This window comes from Cricetulus griseus, assembly GCF_003668045.3.
Source record: "Cricetulus griseus strain 17A/GY chromosome 1 unlocalized genomic scaffold, alternate assembly CriGri-PICRH-1.0 chr1_1, whole genome shotgun sequence".
Taxonomy (NCBI): domain Eukaryota; kingdom Metazoa; phylum Chordata; class Mammalia; order Rodentia; family Cricetidae; genus Cricetulus; species Cricetulus griseus.
In genome coordinates, this window is record NW_023276807.1 from 132,156,637 (window position 1) to 132,176,906 (window position 20,270).

The 20,270-nt window shown below is 39.4% G+C and overlaps 1 protein-coding gene across 5 annotated transcripts in view; it reads left to right on the forward strand.

Annotated features, from left to right (window-relative positions):
* LOC118237588 (kelch-like protein 5) overlaps positions 1–20,270 on the forward strand; it is a 68,955-nt gene that overhangs the window by 19,388 nt on the left and 29,297 nt on the right. For 2 of the 5 annotated variants that reach the window (XM_027390739.2, XM_027390742.2), the window contains exons 1-2: positions 7,940–8,334; positions 18,441–18,623. In XM_027390739.2, the coding sequence (XP_027246540.1) occupies positions 7,955–8,334; positions 18,441–18,623 (563 nt within the window). In that variant the 5' untranslated portion in view covers positions 7,940–7,954. Of the gene's footprint in view, positions 1–7,939; positions 8,335–11,806; positions 11,946–18,440; positions 18,624–20,270 lie in introns of those variants that run through there. The other 3 variants (XM_035452265.1, XM_027390738.2, XM_027390741.2) reach the window with 3 other exon arrangements.

Genomic DNA, 20,270 nt, shown 5'->3' on the forward strand with positions numbered 1-20,270 from the left:
AGCTAATTCCAGGACAGCCTCCAAAGCCACAGAGAAACCCTGTCTCGAAAATCCAAAAATAAATAAATAAATAAATAAATAATAAATTTACAGTCCAGCATTTGAGCAGCTTTGAAGCAGATGTTTCAGGCAGGTTCTTAATTACTTTTTGAAAAATGTATTCATAATAGACACATTATCTGTTTTAAACAATGCACCAACTTCTGTAGCTGGAGTTTAACTTGAACTAAAGCAAGGCTATTGAGATAAAAGGAAAGAGGAATGAAGTGTAATCAGTTTGATGAAAATGTAATACCTCAAGAATGAAATAGGAAAAGACATTTTTAGAACATCTTGCTGTGGTTTTTCTCTCAATTTGAAACAGATTTTTAAAAGATCTTGTCACCAAAGGTAAATGGTTCTCTCTCTACATATAAAATAGTAGGTTGTTTATTTTATAGTTGAAATATGCACTATAGTTGCATGCTTTTGTTGTTGCAATGATTGCTGGGTTCATTCACTGTAGATCTGTTTATTGCCATGACTTCACCAAGTGCTAGGGTCACAATGATGAATCCAGACAAAAGGTTCTACTGGGAGTTACCTTGAAGTGATGCCAGGTAGTGGTGAGTGCCATGAAAAAATAGGAAGGTTGTGGGATAGAGGATTATAAGGGATGGAAATTACACACATAGATTAATTAGTGATGCCTATTCTGATCATTTACTGATATGGTGTATTGGGGGAAGTACTTCTGACTGAATCCATTGCCTTCTACATGCTAAGCAAGTGCCCTACACTGAGCTCTTGCTCCAGCCTGGGGAGTGCTTCTCCTTAGAGATGGATGTTTGGTTGAAACAGGAATGGAAGTTTATTCACCAGCTGTGGGTGGTGTTGCATCCCTTTAAACTCAGCACTCACAGGGAGGTGGGTCTCTGTGAGTTAGAGGCCATCCCGGTCTACATACTGAGTTCCAGGACAGTGAGGACTACATAGTGGGACCGTGCCTTAGAAGGAAAGAAAAAAAAAAGAAGAGATAGAAAGAGACAGAAACAGAGGGGAGGGGGGAAGAAGGAAGGAAGGCAGAAAGGAAGGATTGCTGAATTTTATGGCATAGCCATGTTAGTGCTCAGCATATCATAAAGGGAATATGGGAGATTTAACAGCTTCCACAAAGAGAAGAGAGAAAATATGATAAGAATAAAGAGCAAGAGACCTGAAGCATCCATTTTGATATCTGAAAAAATGAATTAAAATGAAAAACTACTCACTGTCAGTCACAATCAAATGTAAAAAGAACCAGACTCTGCACACCCAACAAACTGACCAACAGTAAAAAGACAGCTGGAGAGCTGAAGGGGTGGCTCAGAGGTCAAGTGTGCCCACTGCTCTTTCAGAGGACCTGAACTCAATTCCCAGCACCCAACTCCTGCTCCAGGGATTCAACACCCTCTTCTGGTCTCTGCAAGTACTACACACATACATATTCACATAATTAAAAAAAAAAAACTTTTTTAAAAAAGACTGATATTTCTGATGTTGGCTGGGTAGATGTGGCACTTTGAATGTAATTGGCCCCATAATCTCATAGGGAGTGGCACTATTAAGAGGTGTGGCTTTGTTGGAGTGGGTATGGCCCTGTTGGAGGAAGTGTGTCACTGTGGGAGTGGGCTTTGAGGTTTCCTATACCACACAGTATTTTAGTCAAATTCCTATAGCCTGCAAGTCAAGATGTAGCCAGCACCACATCTGCTTGCATACCTTCATGCTCCCCACCATGCTGATAATAAGGACTGAACTTCTGAAACTGTAAGTGAGCCACCCCAATTAAAAGTTTGCTTTACAAGAGTTGCCAAGGTCATGGTGTCTCTTCACAGCAATAGGAACCCTAAGTATGACAATAGAGTAGTGGGGGTTTTCATGCGTTGCTTTTAAGAGTGAAAATTGAGGGCAACAATCACAGTAGAGCACATGTGTACCCCATAATATAGTAGCCCCCCATATACATAACAGTGCTCATGTGTGTGTGTGTCAGATCACACATACAAGGATGTTCATAGCAGCAGTATTGGCAAAAGTTTAAAACAACTCAAGGGTCTTGTCAGCAATAGAAGGGATTTTAGTTGTCATATATATATATATATATATATATATATATATATTATCATATAGTCATAAAAACTATTCATCAAGTCAGTGGTGCATGCCTTTAATCCCAGCACTTGGGAGGCAGAGGCAGGTAGATCTCTGTGAGTTCGAGGCCCGTCTGGTCTCCAGAGCGAGTGCCAGGATAGGCTCCAAAGCTACAGAGAAACCCTGTCTCGCAAAACAACAACAACAAGAAAAAAAAAAAAAAACAACTATTCATCAAGTGGTACAAGCAACAGATTGTTTATGGTGGTGGTGGGAAAAAATTGAACTACATATGTGCTATACTTCCAGCCCCAGTCTATGAATTAAATTTTAGGGCAATAGTGGACAGAGGAATATATTTGAGAAAAGGAATCTATACTAAGGGTTGGGGCTACCTTTGGGAAGGAGCATGAAGACAGCTTGAGTGTTGATCATTGTCCCTGAACCTTAGTGAAAATTACATCATCTGTTCATATCATGAAAATACCTTGTGCTTTTCACTTGTGATTTAAACTCTTGTTATTCTACCATACTTTTGAAGGTACAAAAGCTAGCTACTGTCCTTATGAAAATAGACTAGAAAAAAAATTCTAAAACAAGAACAATACAGTCTGAAAGTATATAATATATGACAAGTCTCTGCTTGGTGGTAAAACAAAGACAAATAGGCTAGGAAAGAAATAGATCTGGCTAGTTCAGAAATGGCCAGTGAACCTATAAAAATGTGCTCAAGGAGACTAGAGTTAAAAGAATCGCACCACTCATTGCCAGTGTGGGGCCTGTGGAAGAGATGAGAGAAGCGTAGTTCTTTCCATCTGCAGTGTGAATTCAGGAAAGTTAAGCTACTCAGAGTTGAAATGAGTATTCCTTCAAGGCAGCAGTTCTCCAGGGAATAGGTTGCATAGACATAAAAGCCTCACAGGACACTTAGTGTTGCCTTAACAGCAAACAAAAACTCGAAATCAACTTCAGGCCTATTGTTTTCAAGGAGATTTTTGTTTGTTTGTTTTGGTTTGTTTTGGTTTTATTTGAGACTGGGCCTGATGATATAGATAAGGCTGGCTTGGAACTTGATATGGAGCCCAAGCTGGTCTCAAATTCATGGCAATGCTCCTGCTTCAGCCTCCTTAGTTCTGAAATTTGCAGGATGAGACACCATATTTACCTCAAAGAGACAGTAATGAAGTGTTTTACAAGTATGGAACGTCATGAAACTGTTTAAAAAAGATTATTAGTATCTCCATGTGGATATGAAATTATATAAGAAAAGCAACATGCAGGGCTAGAGAGAGGGCTCATTGATTAAGAGCACTTGCTGCTCTCTTCCGGAGGACTATGTTTTCAGTTCCCAGACCCACATAGGGTGGTAACTCCAGCTCCAGGAGATCCTACACTTCTGGCCTCTGAGGGCATCTGTGCTCATGCGTACATATCCACATCCAAGCACATACACCTATGCTTAATTTAAAATTTTCAAAAAGAAAAATGTTCAACTTGTACATTCACTATGATTTCTAGCAATAATCCTCTAACACGTGTGTGTGTGTGTGTGTGTGTGTGTGTGTGTGTGTGTGTGTGTGTGTGTGTGTGTTATTATGGGTGAGACATCGGAGTGGGGATTAGATCCTGGTCATGATGGCAGCAGTGAAATGCTGTTTGTCCTTCTGCAATCCAAATCCCCGTGTCCCGTTAGACTGGTGGAACCTGTCTCACTGGCTGGCAGCTTACTCAGAAAAATGTATAGCCCAGTTCCTTTGATAAAAGGTTCTTTAGACCCTTTCAGCAGTAGGAGTGTGGCTCCACAGTTTATCATCATTGGCTCCTTAAGTCTGAGTTTCTTCTGCTGGAGAATTACTGTTGAGACATGCCTCACATCTCAGTGAAAGGCACTGTTGAGTTCAGGTTTCAATGACTCACCAAGCAAGATAACAATCGAACCACTTCTAACTATTAAAAAATAGCATTTCCTGGAATTCAGAGCACTGGCAGATGTTCTCACATTGATTCAATCCAATTTAAAATTCCACTTATATAAAATCATATGTATATAACTTTATTTTGTGGGACTGGAGAGATGGCTCAGTGGTAAGAATGCTTGCTTTGTAAGCACGAGGACTTAATTGGTGTCCCCAGCACCCATGTAAAAAGCTGAGCATGGCTATTCATACCTGCAACTTTGGCACTGAGCAGTAGGAGGGGCACAAATCCCAAGAGCTCACTGGCCAGCCAGCTAGCCAAAACAGCCTCCTTCTGGGTCAATGAGAGACCCTGTCTTTAGGCAATAATGCCGAGCTTGATAGAGATAGACACCTGATGCCTGGCTCTGGCCTGCACACACACACACACACACACACACACACACACACACACACACACACACACACACACGACACATAAATTATCCTCTTTGTGATATTTCATGATCCTTTCCTTTGTCAGCATATAGGTGTAAACACATCTTTCAAAGCTCTAAGATGTTAGGGTTTTTCGTTGTTGTTTTGCATGCTTTGCACATAGAAGTAATTGACAGTTTCTTTTTGAATGAAGAGGAAGACGGTAAGGTCATTTGTGCAATTTCGTCATTATTTTCCATTGTATCGGAGTACGGTGTGCTTTGCAAGATGTTGTCATCTTTGGCACCTGCCCTCTCAAGGCGATAGCACTCCCTGGTCATCCCAGTCACTGAAAGCCACTTCGCCAGTGTGCAGAAACTTTTGTCGGGGAGGAGATTTGATACCACCATTAGGAACTGTAAGCCCAGAGTGATGGAGGAATTGTTTATAAGGGTGGCAATGACCAAGATGTTTGACCTTGAGAGAGGAGTAGGGTTTTAAAGCCAGGGAAATCGGAACCCAAACAGCACTGTAAAGGAGGGAGTGACGTCATAACATCATATAGACTGACTGATGGAGTAGTGTGCCAGAGCTGTAGCTAGCAATGAATTTAGATAGAGCGGAGTTAGTGGAGGACTGCTAGGAAGTTGTCTGACATAGGTGAGGGCAGACACAAGGGTGTCATTTCACTGCCTAATGCTTGCTGTCTACTACCAGCAAACTAACTTTCCAAAACTTCACTCTCTTCAACAGTCTACTTAATATCACCTTGACTTTGTGCTCAGGGCATTTTGTCTCATTGATTCATCTAACTTTCTTTCCAGGTCTTACTGTTAACTAGGTATGGCTGGCTGGCTGAACCCCTCCTTGTCAGTATACTTACTTCGTGTTTTCAAGAGTGTCAGCGTATGTAGACCCAGCATCATTCAGCCTAAACCACTCCTACTCAGAGGCCACTGGAACTGATTTGGAGGTTTCCCCCCAGTGCTCATTGCAGACTGGATGTGACTTCTCAGGCTTCCTACCCTGTTTTTCTGAACAGTTTTTATTCTTAGGGGCTATGTGAGATGCAGTCCTCACAGTATTTTTATGCCTCCAAAGCAGGCTTTTGTCTTTGGGTCAGCCAGTGTCAGTACAGCTGTGTGTTAAAGTATTTGATAGGGAATCAGTACTGAGCTCCCTGAAAACTTAAATCCTGTTCTGCATTTATAGAGTTTTATATTTTTAACCAATCAAATATTTTTATGTGCTTCAGTACCTGTATTTACTCATTTTGGAGGTGAAATGTCGGTATGTGTGTATTTCTGTCTTACCATGCCTAGTAGAATATTCAGAGCACCTACTTAGTATTTTATTTTTTATTTATTTTAATTTTTTTGGTTTTTTCTAAGGTATTTTATTGTGTTGGTATGCAAATTCTTTGATTGTGTATTGATAATTTATAAATTGCAAATAAAATCATAACCAAAGTGAGGCATATAACAGAAACAAATGCAAAAGATATCTGAACAAATATTTTTTGTCCAAATCACACAGTGTTTCTATGAAAATGAGGAAAGAAGACAAAATAATTAGTAAATTGGACTATAAAATAGGCTTAAAATGATTAAAGATACAAATCTTTAATTTATATTTAACACTCTAAAAAGAACATGACCTTATAGAAATAAAATATTTGAAACACAACAGAAATTTTTCAGGAAATGAAAATATAAACATTAATATATTGTATGAACTAAAGTACCAGGTATTGGGTCACATAGTAGACCCTCTAAATGACACTGCTGTTGATTATGTTCTAAGGTGACAGTCAGGCTCAACCCAGGCCAGACTCTAACCAAATCCCAGCCTCAGCATTCCTCAGAAATCTTGTGATCCCAATTTCTGTTTGTCAGGAGAGCCACTGCTTCCCTTCTGTTCCTCTAAACTGGTGGTATAAAGGGTGTCTAGTTCCCAATTGACCCAAACAGCCTTTGTCAGCTCAAAGTCCACACCCACCGACTCACATGAAATCTGCTTGTTTTCCCACCAAGCCACTATTCTCTGCTCTCATGAGGCAACCTCTCAGTTTGTTCCCTAACCAGCCTTTCCTCCCCCTGGAGTAGGGGTAGCTGGAAGAGCTGAAGAAAAGAATGGTAAAAAGAAGGGGAGGTCTGAAAGAGCTAGCCTAGAGCAGGAAGTGGGTTTTTAAAGAGAATATGAAAGGAAGATTAGGAGACAAGGAGAATAATAAATCTAAAAGAAAGGAATATGAGATTTTATAAAGTAGAATATTCAAAGAAAATTTCAGAAGTGCAGAAGGTGTATAAACTATTGGAATCATGAAATCAGAGCTTGTAATATGATAAATAAAGCCAGACTTATAGGCAGACTTATAAGCAGGCTAAGCTTAGAAATGCCAAAGATCTTGAAAAGTAAGGAGAAGGAAGAACTATCTACTATCTGCTATCGTCCTACTTAGTATTTTAAATTTTGACTTTTTTCCTTATCAATTTCTGGTGACCATGTCCACACCACTGCTTTGTCTTGTTAACCACAGAGAGCGCTGTCCAGGGCACGCCTGCATCCAAGGACATCTCCCAGATGGCCTTCTTGAGCTTCACTTTGCCTTTTCCAAATAGTGAATCTCAGTGTTAAAATGAATGAATGCAGCCTTGTTTCAATTAGACAGCGGTATTGGTGTCAGGGTATTTCTTTCAAAAAGAGTAAGAGTTGACAAATTTCGGTCCTTTGTAGTTTTCAAACTTTTTCTTCTATTTTTTCTCATTACCCTTTGTTCAAATGAACTTCTACCTACGATGTCACTGTACATTTCTTCTGAAGGGAAGAGACAGAAGAGAAAAGTGGTCCAGAGCCCCACCTTGGACTCTCTCCTCCTCATCCCCACCCAATGCAGCTCAAGAATCCTTAAACTCAGCTCTCTTAAAATTCGTTTTAAGGAACTTCTTTTGTGATATCTCACCTAGGAACATGATCTAAAAGCAGGAACTACTGGTGGTAACGTGGTTTTGAAGTACAAAGGAAAACACTGGGATACCGTTCTTGTTTCAGCAAAAAAAGAGTTAATACACAGAGCAGTGGAGGCTGCAATTCTGCAGCGGGATAGTGCTCTCAGTCTCTGTCATTTGTGGTTTAGAAAAGGGGGTGGTGTTCTGCATTTGAAAGGACTTTAATGAATGCCGTCAGTGTTTGCTAGAGCAAGGGTCTGTATGGGAAAGGGGAGCTGAGAAAGTGCTGTGGCTGCTTCAGGATAGGTGGATCGGAGTTTGCTCTGATTGAACGGAATGTTCCACCGCCGCGGTTCATCTTTATTCATTATCCTTTGTTCTTTATAGTCTGATATACTGGGATGAAAGTAAATGTAGATATATATATGAACGATTTATTTTCCTTTGGAGCTGTTTGTTGTATCCAGCGGGAAATAGACTTCTCTTGTCTTGGTTGGATGCACAAATCTGTGTGCCGTGCTTTTTGCCCGTTGCCTAGACGATCACTTGGTTTCTCTGAGGATGTCTGGTTCTCGTAAAGAGTTTGATGTGAAACAGATTTTGAAAATCAGATGGAGGTGGTTTGGCCATCAAGCATCATCTAATTCTTCAGTTGACAGCCAGCAAGGAGAATTTTGGAACCGAGGACAGACCGGAGCAAACGGTGGGAGAAAGTTTTTAGATCCATGTAACCTACAATTGCCTTTGGCTTCAATTGGTTACCGAAGGTCCAGCCAACTGGATTTTCAGAATTCACCTTCTTGGCCAATGGCATCGACCTCTGAAGTCCCTGCATTTGAGTTTACCGCAGAAGACTGTGCTGGTGCACATTGGCTGGATAGACCAGAAGTGGATGATGGCACTAGTGAAGAGGAAAATGAATCTGATTCCAGCTCGAGCAGGTTGATTATTTTCTTACCGTCAGAGGTGGGGTGTGGGGTATATTCTCTGTTATTTGAGAATAATTGAATATTTACTGGCTAAGCTCTGTAACTGTATGTACACCTGCTTCCTGTGTACAGTCTACATGAATAGCTTCTTGGTAAGGACGTGGATGTTTTGCTAGGATTTGGAAAATGTCTCAACATTAATTCTGTGAAATTTAAAGACAACACATAGCTTTCATTTTGAAACACCTTGCGTTTCATGTGTAGGTCTGGGCTCTGCTTTGAAAGTAATGTGTGGCAGCAGTTTTAGACATCGTTACCTGGCTTTTTTCATCTGCCTTCTACATTATAGTAAAACTGTATGACATTTCTACGGTATAAATCTTTGTGATATTTTGGGTTATAATAGATTATGGAGTCATTTTTAATTGGATGAAAATGAAAGGTTTTATACAGAGACATACATCGTAGTTATCAGTTTTGACACCATTTTAGTTGTCAATACTATTTTTCTGTGGTTATTTCTCTTTGTCCTATATGTGTTGCTGCTCTCTGGACTAAGACAGAGAATACTAATACTAAGTAACATGTCCCTTTCAAAGCTAACACCTACTAATTCCCATTGCCCTCACTTTTCCCTGAAATCCATGCTGTTTAAGGAAAGGAAAGATCATCTTTTAGGAAAGTTTAAGGGAATATGGGGGGGGGAGTGTCAGTGTTTGATGTGGCCAACTGACAAAAACAGAGATAAGGGATAAGGGAATGAGTTAGAAGAAATACAATTAAAATAATTGATAAATTGATGATTTTATTCTTCTTGAATCCTTCTTATCTTTGAGATGGATTTTCTTGATCAGTTTAATATGCCATGTAACAAGTTAAAGTTGTCTATCTGATTCATCTTCACTCTAAAATATTTAAAGGCACAAATAGCTTCTCACTGGCATTGATTACTTTTTTCCTTTAAAATGTCTTTGCAGGTCTTGATTATTATAATCTCTTAGTTGGTTGTTGTCAGTGTAGGCATTCTGAGGAATTGAGATCAAATGCACTCATATATTCAAGTGTCTCATGCTTGGGAATAATTGCCACCTTCTCCTCTAACCCTCAGAGCATGGGATTCTGACCTGTGAGAGGATAAAAGCATAGACCAATTGTCTGTAATTGTCCGTATAATGGAGAGAGGGAAGTCCTTACTTAGGTAAATAGTGTATTTAATTTAAAATTTTTGATTAGTTCATGACTTGGCTTTATCCTAAGGGAAGAAGCTCCATGAATAATTTTAATATTGAGATTAACTGAACAAACGTGATTCTATTATATTTGGGGGGGAACTTGTTGCCATAAAGAAAACACCAGATTTTTAATTTTATGATTTTTACCCAATTTTTGTGTGAAAGTAAATGATTGTTCAATTTGAAAGGTCACTATATTACTAATATTTAAACAATTTTAAACACAAAACATTCATTTCTTTACCAGATTAGGTTATAAAACTGTTAACATCTATCTACCTACTACCCAGGGAAATTATGTGAGCATACGATTTATGCACATGTGTAATATTGGGAAAATTTACATATACTTCCATACATCACAGGTAGTTTATGTAATCAATGAATACTAAAATTTCATCCTCTTTTTTGTATGCACATTGAATTATTTGGGTGAAGAGTTAGTTATAAAAGAAAAGATATTTGTTTTGACCCAGAGATAGTTATTGTATATTCTTTAAGAATTTTAAATTGATCTTTTTATTTATAACAATATAAAAATAAAATGCTAATCAAGAACAGAGTGAAAGATGGAGGTAGACAGTTCACATCTTCAGAGACCTAACCTTAAAAAAATATAATACCTATACAATAAAATGTAATAAAAGAATATGTCTGATTTTTAGATCTTGGGGGACATGTAAGAGCAGATACATATTCTTACTTGTTTAACATTTCAATCTTATTATAAAAAAGGTCTAGAGTTTAGAATGTGCTTTGTGCTTCACATCTGCATGTTCTTCTAGATTAAATGTATCCCATTTTTATGCCTTCTGTCAGTCCTCTGGTTGAGTCTTTAACCTTTGTCACTGGGATACACATGTTGCCTTCAGCTTTTTAAATGACCAAAGTTCTCAAAGTGGTTGTTCTACTATAAGCAAATCAAAGCCCATTGCTACTCTTGTCAAAGAAGTTGCAGTGATCTTTATCAGATTCTTCTACGTGATTTGGAGCAATTATTTTTTTATATATATTTGCAAATGGTGAACTAGGAAACCTTCTGAGCATATTGTATGTTGATATCTGAGACTATTAAAGATACAATGAGGATGCACATGTAACATGGTAATTTCTTCTTTGAACAGTCATCAATAGAGATAGCAGAACTTAAATAGAACTTTTGGGTTTTTAGGATGGGGAAGGACAGCTGAGTGGTTTTGCATAATCAGAATCCTAATATCCATGATGAATGGGGACTGCTGAAAGCAATGGCTGCAAGTCTCTGATGCAAGGGATGTGCTTTGTCAGCCATGTTCTGGCTGAAAGGTCTGCTCCAGTATTGACCACTTTCTCTGCCATTACTCTAAACCATTTAAATATTTCTCACCTTTTAGCTTTCATATTGGCTCTATAGCCTAGTTGTACTTTCTCTGTGGGGGTCAGCTTTAGTACTGAAATAGAAACTTTGTTTTGTTTTAATGTAGCATGAGGAGTTTCATACTTTAAAAACAGAATTTTCATTTCTATGTGAGATAGATTTCTAAGATCTTACTTCCAGACTGGTTCTTACCAGAGTCAGCAAGGTGACCATAGCTACTACCATGTGATCATAGTACAAATGACTTTTGACTTACTGTAAAATTAGGTAATTTTTGACACCTATTAAGTAAAGAAACTAAATTTTATTTATAAAGCTTAACATTCTGGATATTTAAACTTTTAAAGTCAATTTTACACAAAATATTATTGCAATTTAAATTCTTTTTTTAAAAAAAAAATCATAGCTAAAGTTCCCTCAGTGTCACTTAACCACGAGGGACTGTTCTGAGCCCTTCAATATGTTAACCCATTGGGTTTTCACAGTGCTATCTTTAAAGATTTATTTTTTTATTTTATTTTATGTGAATGAGTATTTGCCTGCATGTGTGTATGTGCACCATATGTGTGCCTGGTACCCACAGAGGCCAGAAGAGGACACCAGAACCCCTAGAACTCAACCCTGTGTTTCAACTCTGGATATCCTAGACTCCTTATGCATCCCCATCACCTTTCTAAATATAATATCTTTTAAAATATATATTTATTTCTTTATTCCTTTTTTGAGATTAATATAATTACAGCATTTTCTCCTTCCCTTTCCTCCCTCCAAACCCTCCCATGTATCCCTCCTTGCTCTCCCTCAATTTCATGGCCTATTTTTTCATTAGTTGTTATTGTATGCATATATGTATCTTTATATAAATATATGTTCCTAACTATAACCTGTGCCTAAGGGCATATATATGTACCAATGTGTGCAAGAGCCTGCAGGAAATCAGAAGAGGGCATCAAATCACCTGGAACTGGTGTCACAGACAGTTATGAGCTGCCACATGGGTGCTGGGAATTGAACCTGGGTCTTCTGCAAGAGCAGTAAGTACACTTATCTGCTGAGCTATTTCTCCAGCCCCATATTAAGATGGCATCTTAATATCTCGTTCAGATTGGCCTTGAACTCAATCCTCCTGCCTTAGCCTCCCGTGTGGAGATTACAAGCATATACCCACTATTCCCAACTACAATTGGCCTTTTAAGCTCCAGGCTTTTAAAGGGAAAGAACCCATGCGTGATCCACACTGATCAGGTGTTATTTTACTTGTATTAATCTGAAGATGGACAGTGAGGTTTTAAGGCTTTAGAACCAGCCATGAAAACATTGGCACACACACACAACACACATTGACCCATAACCACATAATTTGGTTATGGAACTTTAGGAATGAGTATACTAATAGGTCATAGACTGAAATGATTTGTCAAAGAATTTCAGAAGCACAGGTGACAGGTAGACCAGCAGCCAAGGGCAGATAGACCTGCCTCACAGGTTCATTCAGAGGCCTCTGTGTGGAGGCATATCTTTCTCCACAATGTAGGGGATATCCTTTCAGTATTCTCAAAGCTTACTCAGAAACCCTCTCCATTCTCATCTGAGGGAAAGACCAAAGAAAAGGCTGAGGGGTGCTGAGGATCGAACCCCGGGCCTCACCCTTGCTGAGCACATGCTCTGCCACTGAACTGCAATTCCAGTCCTTAAAGATAATTCTTGAGCTCTTGATACATCTCTTTATACAACTGCCTTGTCCTTAGATGGCCATACCACCCTGAATGCTCCTATCTCCGAAGCTAAGCAGGGTCAGGCCTAGTTAGTACTTGGATGGGAGAAGGGAGCACTCTTCAAGGTGGACAGCGCTGCCTCCTCTTCCTCACTTCCCTGCAAACTTCCCCTATTTGTTGCCTTTGAGAATATCCAGTGGCTCTTCTCTCTCTCTGTGTTCCAGCAGCAATCATTTTCTGCCTGGGAATGCGTATGATGCTCATTTGCAGTCACAATTATCTACCTCAATCTCTATTTATATTTTATATCTCTATTTTTGTTTTAGATATTTGAGGTAGGGTTTCATGTAGCCAAGGCTGGCATTGAACTACCAGTCTTCCCTCTACCTCTTAGATGCTGGAATTATAGGCTTGCACCACCACTCCTGGCTTTTGTCTGTAGTTTATAAATAAAAATTGTATGATGCTATCTCTACATCCCTTATAAATTATTAAATATATTTAGGGCATTTTTTAAGTATGGTGAACAGTATCATAGAAAAAATTAAAGACTGATAACCTACACTAATAAATTAGCATTTTATTTTATACTCGTGATTATGAGTATTTGCAAAAGATGCTAAAAGATTCACTGTCCATTAGTTACACCTTTGCAAAGGCATAGACCCTAGATGTCACATACTATTAGGCAGGTGCCAAGCATCAATCACTTATACAGAGAGAGAGCCTGGCAAACTAATCACACTTGAAAGCAGCTTTTTACCTACTCAAAGTCAAGTATAACTCTTGTAAGTTAATTTTTAAAACTTCAATAAAAATATGACTTCATTCTAAAAATCTACTGTACCAGACATGATGGCACATACCTTTCATCCTATTACTGGGGGTGGGGGTGGGTGCAGAGAATGACAGTCTCCATTTTTTAGTTCAGCCTGGTCTACATAATGAATTCCAGGCCATCCATGGCTACATGGTAAGATCCTGTCCAAGAGGAGGGGGTTGTGGAGAGATGTGTCATGCACATATTGTGTGTATATACGAAGGCAGGAACCTGTGAAACCTGGAGAATCACAGGTGCTGGGCCATGTTGCCAGTTAGGTATTTACCGTCTTATAAAACTTGAGTCGAATTCCAGACCCTTTCACTACGGGTCCTTTCTAAGCATCCCCTTGGTGTCTTGATGGCACAGTGCCACACCTTGGAAATTACGAGGTAAACAGTTGGTGATTCACACCTTTCTGGTTCTTTCCTCTTTTGTGTGTGTGTGTTCATCCATTTTCTGACTTAAATTCATTTCCTAGTTCAGTGACATAGACTAAAAAGTTAAGCATTTCTATAACCAGGAAATATTCATCAGTGTGTAGCTCGTTGCAGTGAAGGTCTCCCACAGATGATTTGAATAATCTCATGCAGTTCTTTGAAATATGACTTACCATCTTATAATATCCTACAGGATAACAGAACTTAGCAGAACTTAGTTCTGTTATCCTTAATAGAACTAAGCAGAGATGCTAGACAAAGTTCCTCTGTCATCATAATCAAACAGAACAGAGATACGTGTATTTTAAATGCTCCACAAATGACCTGTTCCCAGATGTTTCTATTGTGAGTTAGGATGCCTGCTTGGTTTACTAAAGACCATTGTAAAGAGCAAGTATGAAATTAAGTTACACAAATTGGTAATAATGGGGATCATCTTTTAAAAGACAACCAGACACACAGCATCATGTAGACAAAAGGTTGAGATGGCAGGTCTTTCATTGCCCACTGTAAAGTGACCTCTCCCACCAGTGACTTACCCTGATTGTGTATTTACCCTGCGTAGACTATGCATTAATTGCTTCATTTCATAATCCTCTACAAGGAATCATCTAAATACAAGAAAATACTGTGTATTACTCCTATTTTGATGGTGGTAAAGAAGGTAAGGCTTAGAGAAATAAAATAATATCCTCAGTAATAGGTAGAGATAGAGACAGAGACAGAGATAGAGACTGAATAGCAGTCGAGCCAAGTCTGTAGGATTTTGGATCAGGACTATGCAATAGGACTCCATGCATTGATGAAAACGCTACATGTGTTTTCATGTGTTAAGGTGGCATCTGGTTTGATAGCCACTAGTCCCATGGGGCTGTATTGGATACTTATTTAAAGTGTGACTACTCCAACTACTAAAAAATTGAATTTTTATTTTATTAAATTAAAACATTGTGGTTTTTTTTTATTGAAATGGATTCAAAATGGCCAGTTACTATTGTACTGGGTAACAACTCTAGAAGCTTCCTAAAATGCTCTCCATTACTCTCCAACTCAGCCCTCAAAACTAAAGACAGTCAGGAAATGCTCACATTGTCAGTTCCGTAAAGCCGTGGACAGGATGCTGTCTCCATGTCGTGGGAACCTCGGAATCTGTAGCTTTCCCATTCCTAGCTTCCCAGCTGTCATGTGGGCGTGCATTTTTTTGAAATCCTTAATTCTGGTGCCTGCCCTCAGTGAATCTTCATTCTCCCATCAAACCTCTAGTCCTTGACTGATGCTGTAGTCGTTGGACTTAGTGTAGCTAAGCAGGGTTTCCCATTCTTTTCTGGACAATTTGACTGGCTCTGAACACTTCTGATACAGTGTCTGTCACTGGCTGTCCTGTGTGCCCTTGGCTGGTCATGGTAACCATTTGGGACCTCAAATTTTCTCATCTGCAAGATAAGATATTTGAATTAAATGACAGAATAGGGTTTTTTTAGTTGTGAAAAAATTTTATGTAGTAGTTTTAAGAAAGTACTTGTTAGAATTGTATTAGGAAGTCCCAACTGCCTTTAAAGCAAGACTTTCTGGGGAGTTGTGCAACCTTAAGTCTGTTGAGGAGCTGTGCGTCTTGCCATTCAAGCCCACTTTGTGAACATAGCTATACTTCTCCATGGACCACAAACCAGAGGCATGCATTTCATTCCTCTCTTCATTTGAAGCAGTGGACATGGTTTCTGTCTCCAGGAACCTGTGATTGCCACACTGAAATAATGTTCACTAAGGTGGCAACAGCTGAAGACTTGATGGCAAATAAAGAAGTTTGATTTAGTGTCATTTTAAAAGCATAAGGCATTCTAGTTAGTGCTTATGTGTACAGTGTTGGGGCAGGAGAAGTGACTCAGCAGTTTTTTCTTACAGAGAATTTGGGTTTGGTTCACAGCACCCATATAGCAGCTCACAATTGTCTATAAGACCAGTTTCAGGGGGATCTAGAACCCTTTTCTGACCTGTGCACACTATGGTATGTATGGTACACTAACATACATCCAGGCACACACACGTAGATATACATAAAATAAATAACTAAAATATAAAAATAGTTAAAATATTTTGCCTATATATTCATTTTTAAGATAACAAATATTCCATTTAAGTTCTACTAGTTCATTTAAATATTTTATTCTAGGAAATTGAGTTTCTATATATTGAAAGCAAAGATTCCATTTTGCAAATCAGTGTCTTGAACTGTAGGTCCATCATACACTCAGCTTTCTAATACATCACCCCCTAACTAAAGTGTACACCAGTGGTCCTCAGCCATGGAAATATTAGGAGCACCTCATGGCTTTTGTGTGGGTCTCATCTCAGACCAAGTGAGATGCCCCGAGTGTGAGTGAGCCCCAAGATGTTGGATTTGTCTGGGGATCTGAACCAACGTTCCCTGAAAATTCCTGACAGGAAATGAGGTGGTCTCCTATTGAATTGGGTTTCTTTCAATACCAGAGTTAGACTACAATAACTAAGTATTAAACGATGAGTGTTCTTTTTAAAGTTGAATATTGCTTAATGTTTTTGACTGGATGATGATTCAAATCTTTCAGCTTACTCATTGGTTAGTCATTACTGCTAATTTAAGGTGAAACACAAGAAATAGGACTGTTATGATAAAGCTTGTGGGGACCTTGCCTGGGAGACCTTGGCGGATTCCATGGCAAGTGAGGGTGACGGGGGAGGGGGGGAACACGGGGACGATGACACTAACATGCCAGGCAGACAGCTTATAAAGGGGAGGGAGGGAGAAGGAAACAGAAAAGAGGTAAAGAGACACAGAGACACAGAGAGAGGACAGAAGAGAAGAGGAAGACAGGAAAAGCCCCAGAGGAACTGCGAGAGGGGAAAGAAAAGAGAGCATAAGTAGCCAGAGATCTTTCTTTTAAAGGTCCTTTGCACCTGCGTGCAGACTAGGAAATCATGGAACCCTAGACTGACCAGGGTACTGCCTGAGTGCATTCTGCCGGGTGACAGAGGCAGGCCAGCATAATGCCTGAGTCCTTACACCAACATCAGAGCCCTAGGAAAGAAGGACTTCCTTTACTTTGTTTTAGGGAGAATTTGTGCCTTACAAAAAGGAGATTCTGCATTTTTTCTCCCACTCTTAAGATACTAGTGCATGAATTGCCCCCACTCAGAGCACACCTATGTGTAAGACAGGCAGGAAATGCCATCTAGCTGCCTCTCAGGAGGAAAGGGCCCTTGTCAAACAGCAGTCTCCACAAGCATGAGCAAACTCTTAACTGTTAGCAAGGAACTTACTAATTTCCTTGATCTCAGATGATCTTACTTTAAGAAGTAAAAGATCTGATTTTTTGATAAGGTTATTAGTTATATTAAGAAAATTTTCTTCCAATATGCTGAAGCATAATTCAACAAAGCATTCCACAGAGCTGCTGGGAAATAAGAACTAAGTTAAATGCTACCTGGGTATTGGCTGACTCAAATGGTCCTAGACAACTAGGTGGTCCATTCCAGCACATATGCCCTGGATTCCAGCCTTCAAGTTACTTTAAACTAATCTGGCTTTTTAAGTGTATGCTATTGGTTATCTGAGTTTTTGAGAGAATTATTTGCAATGCTGTTTTTATGACTGTGTATTTCATAGATAACCTATGAAAATAACCCATTTTTAAGTAAAGGATAATTTGTTTCTCAAACAAAATAATAATGACACCATTAAATATATTAGGAGATAACATCCATAAGTATGAATATAGCTTGGCTCTTTTTCAGCAAAGTCCCAGGGTTTACTGGAGAGAACTAAAAAATTGCAATACAAAGAATATGCATAGTTGGGGGCTGGAGAGATAGCTTAGAGGTTAAGAGCACTGGCTGGCTGCTCTTCCAGAGGTCCTGAGTTCAATTCCCAGGACCCACATGGTGGCTCACAGTCATCTATAATGAGATCTAGTGCTTTCCTCTTGTATACAGACAGAATACTGTATACATATTAAATAAATAAATCTTTAAAAAAAAATTACTGCCAGCCGGGCGTTGGTGGCGCATGCCTTTAATCCCGGCACTCGGGAGACAGAGGCAGGCGGATCTCTGAGTTTGAAGCCAGCCCCGTCTACAGAGTGAGATCCAGGACAGGCTCCAAAGCAATACAGAGAAACCCTGTCTCAAAAAACCAAAAAAAAAAAAAAAAAGAATATGCATAGCTATAGCTGTTGGTAGCACCTTCATTCTTGTGTTTACAAGACACACATAACCAAGCAGCATTGATTTTGAAACACAAAAGTAGCAAGCCGTACTATGCCTGTAACCCCAGACTTGGTACACTGAGACAAAGATGGCTAGAGTTTGGGGTGAGCCTGGATTATACTGTTGGACCCTATACAGAAAAAAAAAAAAAAAAAAAAAAAAAAAGACTTTAAGACAGTGAGTAGTTATCCTCTAATACTGAATGGAGGCATGGTTTCTTATATTGCATGTGAAAGTTTTAAAGGGTCTGAGTGGGGAAAAAAACTTTCATGACATGGTGATTGTTTAAAATGTGTGTTTTCTTTTTCTCAGGACTTCCAATAGCAGTCAGACACTGTCATCCTGCCATACTATGGAGCCATGTTCATCAGATGAATTCTTTCAAGCCCTTAACCATGCAGAGCAAACATTTAAAAAAATGGAAAACTACTTAAGACATAAGCAACTGTGCGATGTCATTTTAGTCGCTGGCGATCGTAGGATTCCAGCTCACAGGTAATTGTTTTGTAATTTCTGTCCATGTGAAATATTCCTGAGGTAACTTATTACAGGTGGTGAGATGTCGTACCCCAGTTAGCCCTTAGGCTTCAGGGAGGGGATCCAACTCATAGAGTGTCTACAAAGGGCACCACATGCAAGATTCCCAGACCCAAATGCCCCTGTTTTCTTTTGTAGAAACACAGGCATTAGCCTCACATCTGTCAATAGTGTTTGCTGTAGATATCAGCTACAGTAAACAGTTTCCCTGCACATTAAATGCTCATTAAATGCTTCAAATAAACTTAATGGAAATTAGAGTTTGTGGATAGCCAAAAGCAAAACATCTCACAGAATAGAGTTCACAAAATCTTTATAGTTTTTCTTTTCTTTTTATAATGCTGTGGACTGCATGCTGAACGTGTACCATTTGGGGACACTCCTCCCCTTAGCAACTTTTAAAACATCCATGCATTCCCTAATTTTGTTTGCTGACCTCTATGAAAAATTATAGTGATGATGGGAATCCTTTAACACAAATGACATATTTCTTAAGGTAAAAAGAAGGAAAAGTGTTTAAGAAAGAAAAGCAATTCATTTTCTTCTGATATTTTTTTTCTTTTTGGGGGGCAGATTTTTTTTATTTGAATTATAAACAAGATTGTTTTACATGACAATCCCAGTTCCCTTGCCCCTCCCATCCTCCCCTACCACCCCACCAACAACAACAACAACTAAAACCCTACCTATCACATATCCTTTCTGCTTCCCCTGGATGGTGAGGCCTTCCATAGGGTGTCATAAGAGTCTATCGTATCCTTTGGGATAGGGCCCAGGCCCACCCCTGTGTGTCTTGGCTCAGGGAGTATTCCTCTGTGTGGAATGGGCTCCCAAAGTCCACACCTATGCTAGGGATAAGTACTGAACAACTACAGGAGGTGCTGTAGATTTCCTTGGTTTCCTCACAGAAACCCATGTTCCTGGGATCTGGATCAGTCCCATGCTGGTCTGGGGAGCAAGAGTTCCCAATGTCTAGGTCATCTGTTTCTGTGGGTTTCACCAACCTGATCTGGACCCCTTTGCTCTTCACTCGTCCTTCTCTGCATCTGGATTCCAGTTCAGTTCAGTGATTAGTTGTGGGTGTCTGCTTCTACTTCCATCAGCTGCTGGATGAGGGCTATCTGGTGACATATAAGTCAGTCATCAATCTCATTATCCGGGAAGGGCATTTAAGGTAGCCTCTCCTCTGTTGCTTTGATTGTTAGCTGGTGCCATCTTTGTAGATCTCCAGACATTTCCCTAGTGCCTGATTTCTCTGTAAACCTAAAATGTCTCCCTCTATTATGGTATCTCCATTCTTGTTATCTTCTATTCTGCCCCTGACTCAAACTTTCTGCCCCCTCATATCCTCTGCAAACCTCCTCTTCTCCCCTTCTCATTCTCCTAGCTTCCTCCCCCCTCTTCCCATGCTCCCAATTTGCTCAGGGGATCTTGACCCTTTCCCCTTCTCCAGGGGACCATGTATGTCTCTCTTACAATCAGTTACTCATTGTTAATCAGTTCAGTTATTCATCGTTAATCGACACTATGATAATTAACAATAATTAACATTGTCCAAAATTTTTTGTAAAATCCTTCAAAGTGGAAATAAAACCCTTAGAAAGA